This window comes from Bactrocera latifrons, unplaced genomic scaffold (assembly GCF_001853355.1).
Source record: "Bactrocera latifrons isolate USDA-ARS-PBARC rearing strain unplaced genomic scaffold, ASM185335v1 scaffold_35, whole genome shotgun sequence".
Classification (NCBI taxonomy): Eukaryota; Metazoa; Arthropoda; class Insecta; order Diptera; family Tephritidae; genus Bactrocera; species Bactrocera latifrons.
Window position 1 is genome coordinate 231,667 of NW_017536990.1, and position 12,630 is coordinate 244,296.

The window sequence follows — 12,630 nt, forward strand, 5'->3', positions numbered from 1 at the left end:
CCAATAACTTTCGAGAGAGTTTTTAAATCAATACTTAATTTTGTATTCATGCGCCCCTCAGTTAGTTTTATTGACAACGATGTGGAGGTGTGGTTGGCTGGTAGTTAAGTAGGAGTAAATCAATATGGGAAGCTGCTTCAAAGATCGGATGTATTTATTTTTTACCTTTTACTGCAATCAGAACCTCTTTATTAAACACAGGATTTCAGAAAATTACTAAAGACAAGTGGTTGCACATGAACATAATAGCTTAAGCAATCACTCTGCTTTGACTATTTTCTAGTAACATTTTTATTGTGGTCTTCCGTTCTTCCATAGGAGCTTCTGTTGTAATTTGCAACAACCAATAAAATGTTTGAAAAGAACTATAAATTTAAAACATAGGTAATGAAGTTAGCTATTTTCATTTAAATAAATTCAGTTTGAATTTTGGAAATAATATTCCCAACTACTATGTTTTGGAAATTAAATATGTTATAACTAATGATCGTTCATGCAAGAAGTAAATTTATTTTAACTAGTTAGAAGCAATAATTGCTACATATGTGTGGGTGTAAATCGAAGTAAGCAGTCAGCATGTAGTCATACATACAAGGTAATTACCAAGCCTCACAAGGTTTTATATGCATGCAAATACCTACGTCAGTCGTGGAAAATCACTGAAATTTTCAGTCCGGCCCACATTTTAGCCTAATAGAGAAAACAAGTAAATGTTTGATTGCTTGAGCTATTGTCAAAGGGCGGTGAAGAAGAACGTTATCCGACGAAACCTTGATGGAGCTTGTAATTAAAACTAAAGAAACTTCGCTATTTATAAATGTTCTTAATATTTCCATTGTTTAAGAAAATACACACCATTGTTGTAGGACAATTTTTTTGTTTTTTAGTGTAGGAATAATCAACAAGTCGAATTTCTGGAGGTGAATGCTTATAAAAGCGCAAACAGTCATATTGTAGTTATCAGTTGTCATTGCTATACAGTAACATAATAAACGGAGGAAATTTTATGAATATTATTTAATAAATTTGTATGATTAAAATTTATTATTGGAAAATATAAAACACTAAAGTAGTATGGCTTTATTAAAGTGTAGCCAGGTGCTGTCTGTAGCTTTGTTATGCACAGTGATAATAGCAGAAAATGCAATTCATGCGGTGCCTAGTTCCAAACAAGTTATAACATCCAGTCATTCACATGACTTAGATAGTGATGTTGAAAGCGAAAAAGACGACTTGGTATCCTCTTCTTCCCTTGGTTATGGGTACTACTCGCACCCTTACTTGAATGGTGGCTATTACGGGGGATACTATCCATATTATGGCGGCATATATGGTTTAGGTGAGTTTTACTAACTGTAACGATTTAAAAGACAACACAATTTTTATTGCATATTAATCACAAATTTATAACATCAATTATATAAAGATTAATCTGAGAATGACAGCTTAATAATCTAAGTCTATACAATATTTCCTATTCTAGTTTGCGCATAATTTTACTTTTATTATACATTCACATACATCTATATAATTAAAATATTTACTAAATATTGTGTTATACAGGTTATCCTTATTATGGCGGCTATTATGGCGGTCATCACAGTTTCCATGGCCATTATTGGTAAAGCAATATACTGGAATATTTGTGTGTGTAGCGGGTATATAAAAGTATGAATTCTGTATTTTTTTGCTAAAAAAATAATAAAACTAAAATATTAGTAGTGTTAATTAAATTAGTATGCATATCTAAAAAATTAAATGAAGTCTATTTGGCACAACCGCTAGTGGAAGTAATTTTTCAGGATTATCGTACAAAAAAGTTAAAATATTTAAAAAATAAACTGTATGTTTCTTATCGAATGTTAATAAAAAAATTAATTGAAAATAATGAAATTCAATAAAGAAATAAAACTAATACATTGTAATCACACCAAAAATTCGCCGAATTTGCTTTTGAAGAGTATATAGTTATTTAGTGAATACCAAATAAAAAAATATTTAAAGACTACAGAAGATATCGAGGTAATTTTTTCTCCACAAATTAATTATTTACATTAAGATTTAAATAAATCTGATATCTAATTTGTTTTTCAATATGGAAAACGTATTGTTATTAAAATTATATCTTTAGCTATATATAGAAATAATACTCTCCAATAAAAACGTGAACCTTTTTTTATCAGTTTAAGTTTTCTAAAAAATCTGTTCACAAGTCTGAAAATGGTAGTACGAGTATCACCGTTTGCTTTTAGTTGAAATGAAATAACACACGAGGTACTTAACAATTTCCACCAGGTTTGTTGGTTCATACCTTTCAGTATATCCGCTTGAAATAGGTGAAATCGATTTACAGCCGCAGCAAAGAAATTTTTAAATTTAAAAATTGGATCACTATATCTAAACGCCGATCGAAATAAAGTTCTTGTACGAAACATTTTTATTTATGAAGAGTATTATTGCTTCGCTGCAACCGATGTTAACGCTTTTTCACGATTTTTTCTTTAACTTTTAAGTAATTTATTGCTAAATGTTTATTTTGCGTTATTTGATAAAATTATTATCGTATTCACAAGTTATTTGAGCTAAAAATAAATATACAGAAATATAGAGAAATAATTCAGGGAGTAGTGATGAAAGAACGACGAAATGAAAAGTAATTGCAAAATTATAATTAAAATATGACAAAAACAACAATTTATTAAAAAACTACTATCACAGCCGCTGTCAGTTAATTTCTGTTTTTAATTTTTATGAAAAATTTAATGAAATCTTAAACTTTCAATTAAAAGACTTGTGTACTTCTAATACCTTGAAACCTTGATATAATGCAAACTCCGTAGAGAATGATCTACAAAGATGTGTGACGTTAGTCGACGCACATAATAAATAAAATCGTTAAACGCGGTTATTTGGCTGACAAAAAATAACAATTCATAGCTTAAGTCTCCGTCTTCAATCCTTTGATTTTGTAATTTATATATATATGCCTTGGTAAGTCATAATAAACGAATTATCTTCACTATTCAATATTAAGCTTAATTATACCAACAATATATGCTCCACGTAAAAAGTGTTAGTCGACTTACTTTCACTTGTAAATCTTCCTATAGTGAACTCGGAATGAATTCCAATTTAGTGTCAATTTGTACAGGAACAAGCGAATTTATTATATAAAGACTGTGTGTGTAAAATCATATTATACAGATACGTTCAACTGCTTAAACGAGTTCGCCGCTTAAGTCTTTTGAAATAATCGTTGCATATACACACATGTTGTATAAACTATAAATGTGTGAAATACATCGATGTGCAAGTAAATAATTTTTTAACTGTTAAGAAGCAAGGAAATGTCGTCTTACATGATCGAAGGCACTGACCTTGTAAACTCGTTTGACGAAACAAATAAATGGGATACGTACATGTGTATATTTTTTTTCGCTTTTTGTTTATATTTCGAATGTGGCATATAAAGAATTTCTTGAAACTCTGGGTACAAAATGGCTGGAAATTGTGCAATTCCAAAGCACATATGGATATTTAAAATGGATTCGTTTTATCATTTTGAAAATTCATTTATATTTATATACACTCCAAATTTGTCAAGGTCAGAAGAGACTGAAAGAGAATAGCAAAAAATTTGCTTGAACGCTACAAAAAGAAGTCCTTTTCCATCGGATTGTAACTGATAATGAAAAAATGGACCATGGATTACGTCAACCTTAAATACAGAAAATCATATGTGAAATGTGGTTAACCTGAAAAGAAAATGCTCTACTTCGAGAAGTCGGTGAAGCCATTAATGGGACGATCCCGACAACAATTTCTCAAATTGAAGCGAAGATTGCCGGTTAAAAGATTCTTGAAAGCAAGCGTTACGAAATTTTGCATCACCAGTTGACCCAAAAGCCTTCACTGTCCCAATAGTATGCTTCTGTCTTATACCAACCAATCGCAAGTGGGGTGAAAAATACCCATGTTCTAAGTTTCAATAAGATATCTTTATTTATCGCTTGTAGGAACATACGAACGAATACATACACATCCAAAAGTCTATTCCTCCCATCATCCTTATCATTTTGATACATAAATCAGTATCAATAGGGTTTGGTTTTAAATAAACAAAATTATTATACCCAGTACAATATGATGCGATAGTATAAAAAGATCATTGTTAGTGAATTAGTGTTTTGCGTGAAAATAAAAACAAAATAGATAGTTCTATCTTCTACAGAAATGTTAAAATATGCGAAAGTAACTAATGACGTCGTGTCAGAATATTTTTTCGTATGTTTAAAAGCCTTTCCAATATGGGAACTCCAAATGATGTATTTCGTAACTTTTATTAATAAGCCAAATCTTGCATGAAATAAATATATATATATTTYGTACTTATACAACTGTTAAATGATGATATTGCTCTACTGAATTACTTGAATTAATTAATGTTAAAATAAAAAAATTAAGTTTAGTACGTCAATGGCTTGTTAATATTAGCGAGCCATCTACATCCTGTGTGAATAAAATGAATTTAACAATGAGATATTTATATGCGATCTAATAAAAAACATAAAAAAGTATACAAACACTATCAAGCTAGTCGTTATTATTGTGAAAGGCAGATTCAGTTTTGATTCCATATTTAGATTGTTGTTTGCTCTTCATAAGTAACTTTTTTATTTTCTTATACTTTTTCTAAATTGAGTGGGCTGATGATTCGTTTTCCATCAGGTTTAATTCATTCTAATAAATGAGATGTTGCCGCTATTACGTGTATTCAAACTGTCCAATACTAAGGGAGATACCATAATTTTGAGGTTTATCATAAGTAATCAGTGTGTCAAAAAGACATTAACTAATAACTAGATTTATAACTGTGATGGAAAAGTAACTATTCTCATATAACTTCAAGTGAATCGTCATAAGCCTCCTTTCGTTTATAACGTTCATTCCCTTCTAGCAAAGTATTTTTAACACCTCGTCTTTGTACACTGAACAATTATAAGTATTTTAGTATATATCAGCTATAAGCTATTTTATACTTGAATTCAAAGGATCATGTTAGATAAAAGTAAATATATATTTAAATAAACTTTATATTACTATGCAGTAGGTAATATTCCGGCCGACACTTATAATTTTTTGGTCTTTTCAAAATTTTACATTTCGATTACGCCTCAATAATTGAGAATACTTCAGAATAAATACATACTGAATGAAAGTATATATTCTGGTTCTTAAAGAAAATATTTTGAATGAAATAGAATGAGAAATCATGGTTCGAGATGTTATAATATATTTTTTATAAAATGATTATCAGTTACTAATGCAAAAAGTAATTTAATTATTATATGTATTACACATTATTATTTATTGAAGTGCTGAGGGAATTTTTTTTTTACTTTTTATTACAAATATTTCTTATGWATTATTTAAAAAAAACTCACAAACAACTCACTTATGTTTGTGAGTTTTTTGGTAGATCATACCACATTTCACACCGTCAACGAGTCAACGAACAGTTTGTTGGCAGTAACATAAAGTTGTTTTTGTTTTATGAATATGAATGATGCTGATATTCTAGACAGTTTTCTGCACGCATCAGTGACAAACACATCTCAAAAAACATAAATACAACAAGCACAGTCGTAATTCTCGTATTTCATTTAAAAATCTCTTCGAGTTCACCTCGCTTGAACTAAAGAGCAAATAAACAAAACTGAAACAGTGTAATATATTAATTCACGTCTGCATTCAATATACTCGCACACAAGTATATTATTTCAGTCGTAAGATTTATAAAAACGAGACAAAGTCAAATGGTTATAAGTGTAACACTGTAAAATTTATAAAAACATGTTCTTGTGTTAAGGAAATAACAAGGAATTTAAGGATTTTCAGCAGTTGATATATGAATCTGAATTTTCTTTAAATATTGTTATTGAGAATATGGTGAGTTGCTGCTGAATATTGTGGAGTATCTAAAATTCAAAGTGAATATAAAAGTCTTTCGATGCTTTATTGTAGTTTTTTATTGAAAATTATGGAAATTTTTTCTCATGTAAGATGTAAACAAAGCAGCGTTTTTTTAATTTGATAGCATATAGCTAATTAAATTATGGGTTGGGCAGATAATACTACAGACTTACTAAAAGTAATAGCTTCTTCGTTTTGAAAGATTAAAAAAAAAAATGAAACATAAATTACTTAATAAGTTAATGACTTAAGAATATTTGATGATAACACAAAGTTTATTACACAAAAGCGAAAAAGTGTTAAAAATTTTCTTTCATTCAAACAAAAATTTTTTTATGCATAAAAACAAATACACTGTGAGTAGAATGAAATTATTGTCTAACGACCATGTAATCTGGCCGGAAACACATTATGAACATTAATAATGATACGCTACGACCATCAAATGACTGACTGGTCAGTCTAGCAACCCTGAACTAGCATTTTTTACGCTCCATGAACGTAGACTATGTATGTATGTTCAAACATAACATTATTATACTTCCTAAAGTAAACATCCTTTCCAACCTATTTTATGACAGCGTAATTTGTGGCGACTAAGCAAAACATAAATTAAAATCATCTTGTTGTTCATTTTTTTTTTTAATTATCTGATTTTTATTTATCTCATTTCATTAGCATACAATTTATTAGGTATTGCTTTAAAAATTGGATAAAATATTACTTACATTAATTTCAATGCCTTTTTTAGTATTTACTTTAGTGAAACGGGTATTTCTGAATGTAGCTACTTGAATGTCAATCAACTTCCCCAGTTAGGCATTTGGCTGCATCCCACTCATATGTATAAAAAATGAAAAATGTTTCATAAAATTTATTTGAGAATATAAGTATGTATTTTTATTTTTTGAGACTTTGTAAATGGCTGATAATAAAATATGATATAAATGTTGTACGTATATACATTCTTGTATGCTTCTTAAAAAATATAACATCAACTTTGTAACAATGTTAAAAAAATATTTTGCTGTTTCAGATTTTCCAATTGAGTATTTTCGTGTTGACAGCGTTGACATCAAGCACGCTAGCCCAGTATAACTATGAACCACCATTAAAACGCGGAGGTTACAATTATTCACCACCAGAAGAGCCTTTCAACGAAACACCACCGTCCAAGTCTTTTTCAGATTTACGAGTATCTACCTCTGCACCAAAACTTGTGGATAAAACTTCAGCTCCGCATCTGGGATATACATATATAAAACCAGATGTGTTATTCACTCCACCCACTCCAATCAAGAACAGTATTACTGCAAAGCCTCCATCAAACTTTAGTGGATTACCTACACGTGTTCCAAATTTGAAAGGATATGAATACGCACGTCCGGCTGTCTCATTTACCTACCCGTCAATTAATTTGAAAAGCAATTCAACTCCGGTTTCCTCGCAAATACCAAAAATAACTTTAATACCAGCCTTGAAACCAAAAGAAGCAGTATTACCACCTCCCTTTCATCTAAAATCTTCGGGATACACGTACCCACATCCTGTTATTCCATTTACAATTCCGAAAGATGGAGAATCACATCCCTCGACAGTACCTACCGCCCATCCAACAACAGATTACTCTTACAATACTTCTACCCCTTCGATAGATGTTACCTCGGATCCAAGCATATCACCAATAATTTCAACAAATACAACCTATTCTCCAAAAATAAAAGGATACACCTATACGCGACCTTTTGTTTCATTTACAATTCCAGCAAGAATTAGAAATGATAAACCAACACAACTGCCGAAACTTAAGGGATATTTCTATCCTAAGCCCAAAGAGCCTTTAACACTACCAAACATATTTCCGAAGTCAAAAGACAATCTTGAGACCAAGCAAGGAATTATCCTTAAAAATGAAACCAAAGCGTATACTGAGATATCTACTGATCGTTCGACTAGTATAATGTCACAAACATCATCGAAGGGTTACTTCTATTCACCGCCGGAAGTGCCGTTTACTTTACCACCCAAAAATTCGATTACTCGACCATCTGAAGTGCAAATAACGCATTCAACGAACTCTTCTTCTACATTAACTCCTAAAACATCGCCCCTTAAACGAGCTAATGGATATGTTTACTCACGACCTGATACTCCTTTCAAGACTCCAACAAGGTTACCAATCAGCAAAGCGTATACTGATCGTTCGACTAATATAATATCAGAAACATCATCGAAAGGTTACTTATATTCACCGCCGGAAGTGCCGTTTATATTACCACCCAAAAGTTCGGTTACTCAAACATCTGAAGGGCAAACGAACTCCTCTTCCAAATTGATTAGTTATCCAGAAACATCGCCCCTTAAACGAGCTAATGGATATGTTTACTCACGACCTGATACTCCTTTCAAGACTCCAACAATGTCACCAATCAAAATTTCCTCTTCACTCCCAAAATCGAATGGATACTTATATATACCGCCTGATATTACTTTTAATATTCCTTCAAGTACCCCAACTACTAATCGTTCACCAACAAAGATTTTAGGATATTCGTACAAACCGCCCAAAGTTCCTTTCACAACACAAAAAAAAACATTAAAAACTGATACGCCACCATCTTCCATATTATTAAAATCACAGAAACAAACTAAACCTGTCGTTAATTCAAATTATTTGGAACCTCCTCAGATGGGTTACATATACCCTAAACCAGCCATACCCTTTGGATTCTGAACGCCTTCGTCGCTATGGGTTTATGTATGAATATATGAATGTACAGAAAATATACAAATAAAGAAGCTTATAACAGCTAATGAAAGTTTTCGTTATATTTTAATTCTATTGCGAAATATATGTTATCCAACACATTACACAAAGAGGACTTTCCCCGTATGTGATTAAAAACTAATATACAATGTTCAGCATATATATACATAATACTATCATCATTACTTGTATACTTCAGAAGAACTATGTCCATTCTTTAATATTTAAAATCTACCTTTAGTGGGTCACTGGTGACATTTATAGAGTTGCTTGTGAAATGAACTTTTAGTAGTTCTGACGAATATCCGTATAAAATCATACTTAAGGCGTGATAATCGTCTGGCTATTCCTATTTTTACTAATTTGTTTTATTAATTTTCTAGACAATTTCTGAAAATATATTGTTATTCAAATTTAAAAAAGTTGTATATATTTAGGCATTTCTTTATGCATACTTGCTGTACATGCATACATCCAAATTAATAATAATTAAAATAAGTAAACATATATGATGGTGGCATACATTTAGGCTTTTAATATACCTAAGCATGCTTCGTGTATACGTTTGAGTTCATTTACTATATATTTGTTAAATATATTTTAAACTTTAATAACGAAACTCTATGCATTTAACGGAAAACTCGAATTACGTAGAAACTATTATTGTCTGTTTGATTAACAATAAACGTATTTTATAAGCTATGAGCTTATTTTGTACGGAAGACATCCAACATATTTACATACATATATCGGCTTGTTAAAACCCATCTTATCTTGTGTATTGAATTAAAGGTATTATCAGTTCATCATTTCATCGTACACAATTGTTAAATTTTTGCAGAAAAAAGTAGTTGGCAATAGGAAGAAACCTTATTTTGACAGATGAAAGTGAAAAGAAACAAGAAAAAACGTTGACTTCGGCTGCACCGAAACTAATATACCCTTCACATTATACCCGCATTTCTTTTAGTAACAATGTGTTCAATTTGTATGGAAGCTATTTGCGAAGATACCACGTCAAATTAAGAAGTTTCCGATGCAAGCATTTGATTCCGATCGTTCAGTTTGTATGGCAGCTATATGTTATAGTAAGTCGATCTGAACAATTTCTTCGTAAATTACATTATTACCTTAGAAAATAACCTGTGCCAACTTATGTGAAGATACATTGTCAAATGTGAAAGTTTTCCATACAAGAACTTGATTCCGGTCGTTCAATTTGTATGGCAGCTATTTGTTATAGTGGTCCGATATCAGTAGTTCCGACAAATGAGCAGCTTCTTGTAGAGAAAAAGACTTTTGCAAAATTTCAAAATCATATCTTAAAAACTGAGGGACTAGTTCGTATATATACAGACAGAGAGAGAGAGACAGAGAGACGGCCATGGCTAAATCACCTTAGCTCAGCATATTGTTCATTTATATATATACTTTATAGGGTCTCCGACGCATTCTTCTGGCTGTTACAAACTTCGTGGCAAGCTTAATATAACTTGTTCATATATATATATATCATAATGCTTCCTTTACAAATTTAAGAATTCAATCCAATGTTTTCTACAGGTCAGATATCAATACACAATATAAAACAAAGTCGCCTTTTCTGTACCTTTATGTTTATATGTAAAATAACATCTGTTAAATAGTGGAGAAGTACTGCTATTTTGAGGTTTCTAATTTGATGTCGTCAAAAATTACATTTTTTCCATTTACATTGAAAACGCAGGCTGAACCCTACGAGATTTATAAAATTAATGTACTAAGAAAAGTGTACATAAATTTAGCGATGGTATACAAGTTATTCCTTATGGATATCCCAAAATAACATTTTTTTATCATTTACTTTTTACGACAAATAATGGCTAAGTTTCGAAGCAATACGGCAATAGTACTTATTCAATTAAATATCCTAAATACATTGTTGATTTAACATAGATGGGCCTTTACTGCATATGATTTGAATGGATATTTTCACAGATATTATATAAAAATTGCGAGACGTAGCTTTTGCGGTGGTACAGGGCGGCCGGGGCGGCGGGAGCGTGCCTATAGATAGCGCGTAGGAGACCGCGGCTCTCCCCATAACATTTTGAATTTAGCAGCGATCGGATGCGGAGCTCTCCAACAAGGAATATTTAAACGGAAGCCAGGAAGTATATGCGTACAATTTCAAACTAACCCTTCCTCAAAAATAATACAATTGCTTAATATTTGGATTAGTAGAATAGAACTGCAACCTAATACACAGTGCAATGGATTATAACTGGCTCAATAATCAGCCGATGAATATTATACCACGTGCATCCCAAAAGGCTGATATCAATATCTTGATATCAGTCCACTAGAACGACTGTTGATGGTCGATGGAGCCCTGTTTCTATTGTCACACACCGACGCAATAATTGGATTTTATTACGATTAAAGAGCACTCAAACACTTCTCAGAATCAGCAATTCGTTGTTTTTTGTTGGATATGAACTTGCGAGGCAAGTACTTTGCACATAGCTTTCGCGTCTTTATGCGTTATCGTCCTCGGTGCTCATTTCGGTTCTTTCCAACTTAGCGAACCTCTATTCAACGGTTGAAACCTAAACCTAACCTAAACTCAACAGTATTTTCCACCTAAAAGCAATGCTTTATTAACACACAAAATACTTTTTGATAAATTTCTTTTTTTAACTAAAATCAGTTGCTTCACAAAAATTCTATATCTCATTAATCAATATTTTTAATCTAACTAATAGAAATCAAACAGATGGTAGTAGTAGTATTATCTATGTGTGTTCCACAGTAAATAGTAGACGAGTCTTCTAGTTTTGAAATAAATTGAATATCAGCTTCTTCTTGCCCATATTGTCAACACAATTCGTTTTTAAGAGAAAATATGAAAAAAAGCTATGTGCGTTTTATTTGCCAACAATTTAACTATTAGCTTAGGACCGTCGAATAAAGCACTCTTTGTAACGAAATAGTCAATTTTACTTTAAAAGCAATAATCGACTAACAATCTAAATAGTTTTATTAGTAGTCGGAAAAGTATTTTCGTATTTTGTCAACAGATGTCGTTGCAGTTGTATATCTCCTCTGCTCCCAATCACATTGTGCCACAAAAATATTATATTCGGGGAAGTTGAGAAAAATATGAAAAGACTTTTTCGGCTACCCAATATATATAGCTCATAAATATATAGTATATGGGTGTTGGGGAGTAGTATCGACCCGATTTAGCCCGGAAATTAAAATTGCGTTATATGTTAAGTAGGCATGGTTGCATTCCTTGTCACACTGCTACATAGGAATGTCAGAAGAATGTCACGTACCAAATTTGGTTAAAATCGATCGGTCAGGCCTCGCGATATGTGATTTCACCTTAAAGCGGGCGGTGACACGCACATCGGACAATTTTTACCCTGTCTGTTACTAAGCCTCCTTATACCATCTCGGGTGTAAAATTTTATTAGTTTTTAACAGTATCGCTTTTTGGGGAGTGGACGCGGTAAGGGTGCTTAAGGGATTTGTACTGAGTAAATTTGGGGTTTTTGTAGCTAAAGTGGTTTAGGGGATATTTAAATTAAATTAATTATAACAAAGTGTCGCGACCAATTTTCAAAAATTAATGGGGTTTTATGGTAGTAGTAGTGGCAGATGGGGATACTGCAATACCAATCGTCTTACGATGGCGAGAAACATGTGTCCCAAGGTACAACACGTGGCAAGAGTATAAATAAGAAAATCCTAAATTCGGTGTTAATTTGGATATGACATAATTTGACAAGTTCTCTAAATAAAGAATATTACACATTTATGTAATTCAAAATATACGAGAACTTAATTTCAATATTTCATGCCCCAGAATTTCTCAATATAAATAAAATTATAATGTTTTGATT

The 12,630-nt window shown here is 31.5% G+C and overlaps 2 protein-coding genes across 4 annotated transcripts; both read left to right on the forward strand.

The window, feature by feature from the left end:
• Positions 1-456: 456 nt before the first annotated feature.
• Positions 457-1,852, forward strand: LOC108971608. Its single transcript, XM_018937785.1, has 2 exons — positions 457-1,339; positions 1,564-1,852. The coding sequence occupies exons 1-2, from the start codon at positions 1,075-1,077 to the stop codon at positions 1,623-1,625; spliced, it is 327 nt and encodes a 108-aa protein (XP_018793330.1). The 5' UTR covers positions 457-1,074; the 3' UTR covers positions 1,626-1,852.
• Positions 1,853-5,661: 3,809 nt separating this feature from the next.
• On the forward strand, positions 5,662-9,487 carry LOC108971585 (extensin-2). Of its 3 annotated transcripts, none has more exons than XM_018937757.1 (3): positions 5,662-5,949; positions 7,010-8,145; positions 8,395-9,487. In XM_018937757.1, exons 1-3 carry the CDS (start codon positions 5,947-5,949, stop codon positions 8,705-8,707), a joined length of 1,452 nt encoding a protein of 483 aa, XP_018793302.1. In that variant the 5' UTR covers positions 5,662-5,946; the 3' UTR covers positions 8,708-9,487. The 3 variants fall into 3 exon arrangements, with proteins under 3 accessions (XP_018793302.1, XP_018793303.1, XP_018793301.1); XM_018937758.1 differs by having other exon boundaries at positions 7,010-8,076; positions 8,326-9,487; XM_018937756.1 differs by having other exon boundaries at positions 7,010-9,487.
• The last annotated feature ends 3,143 nt before the right edge of the window (positions 9,488-12,630 follow it).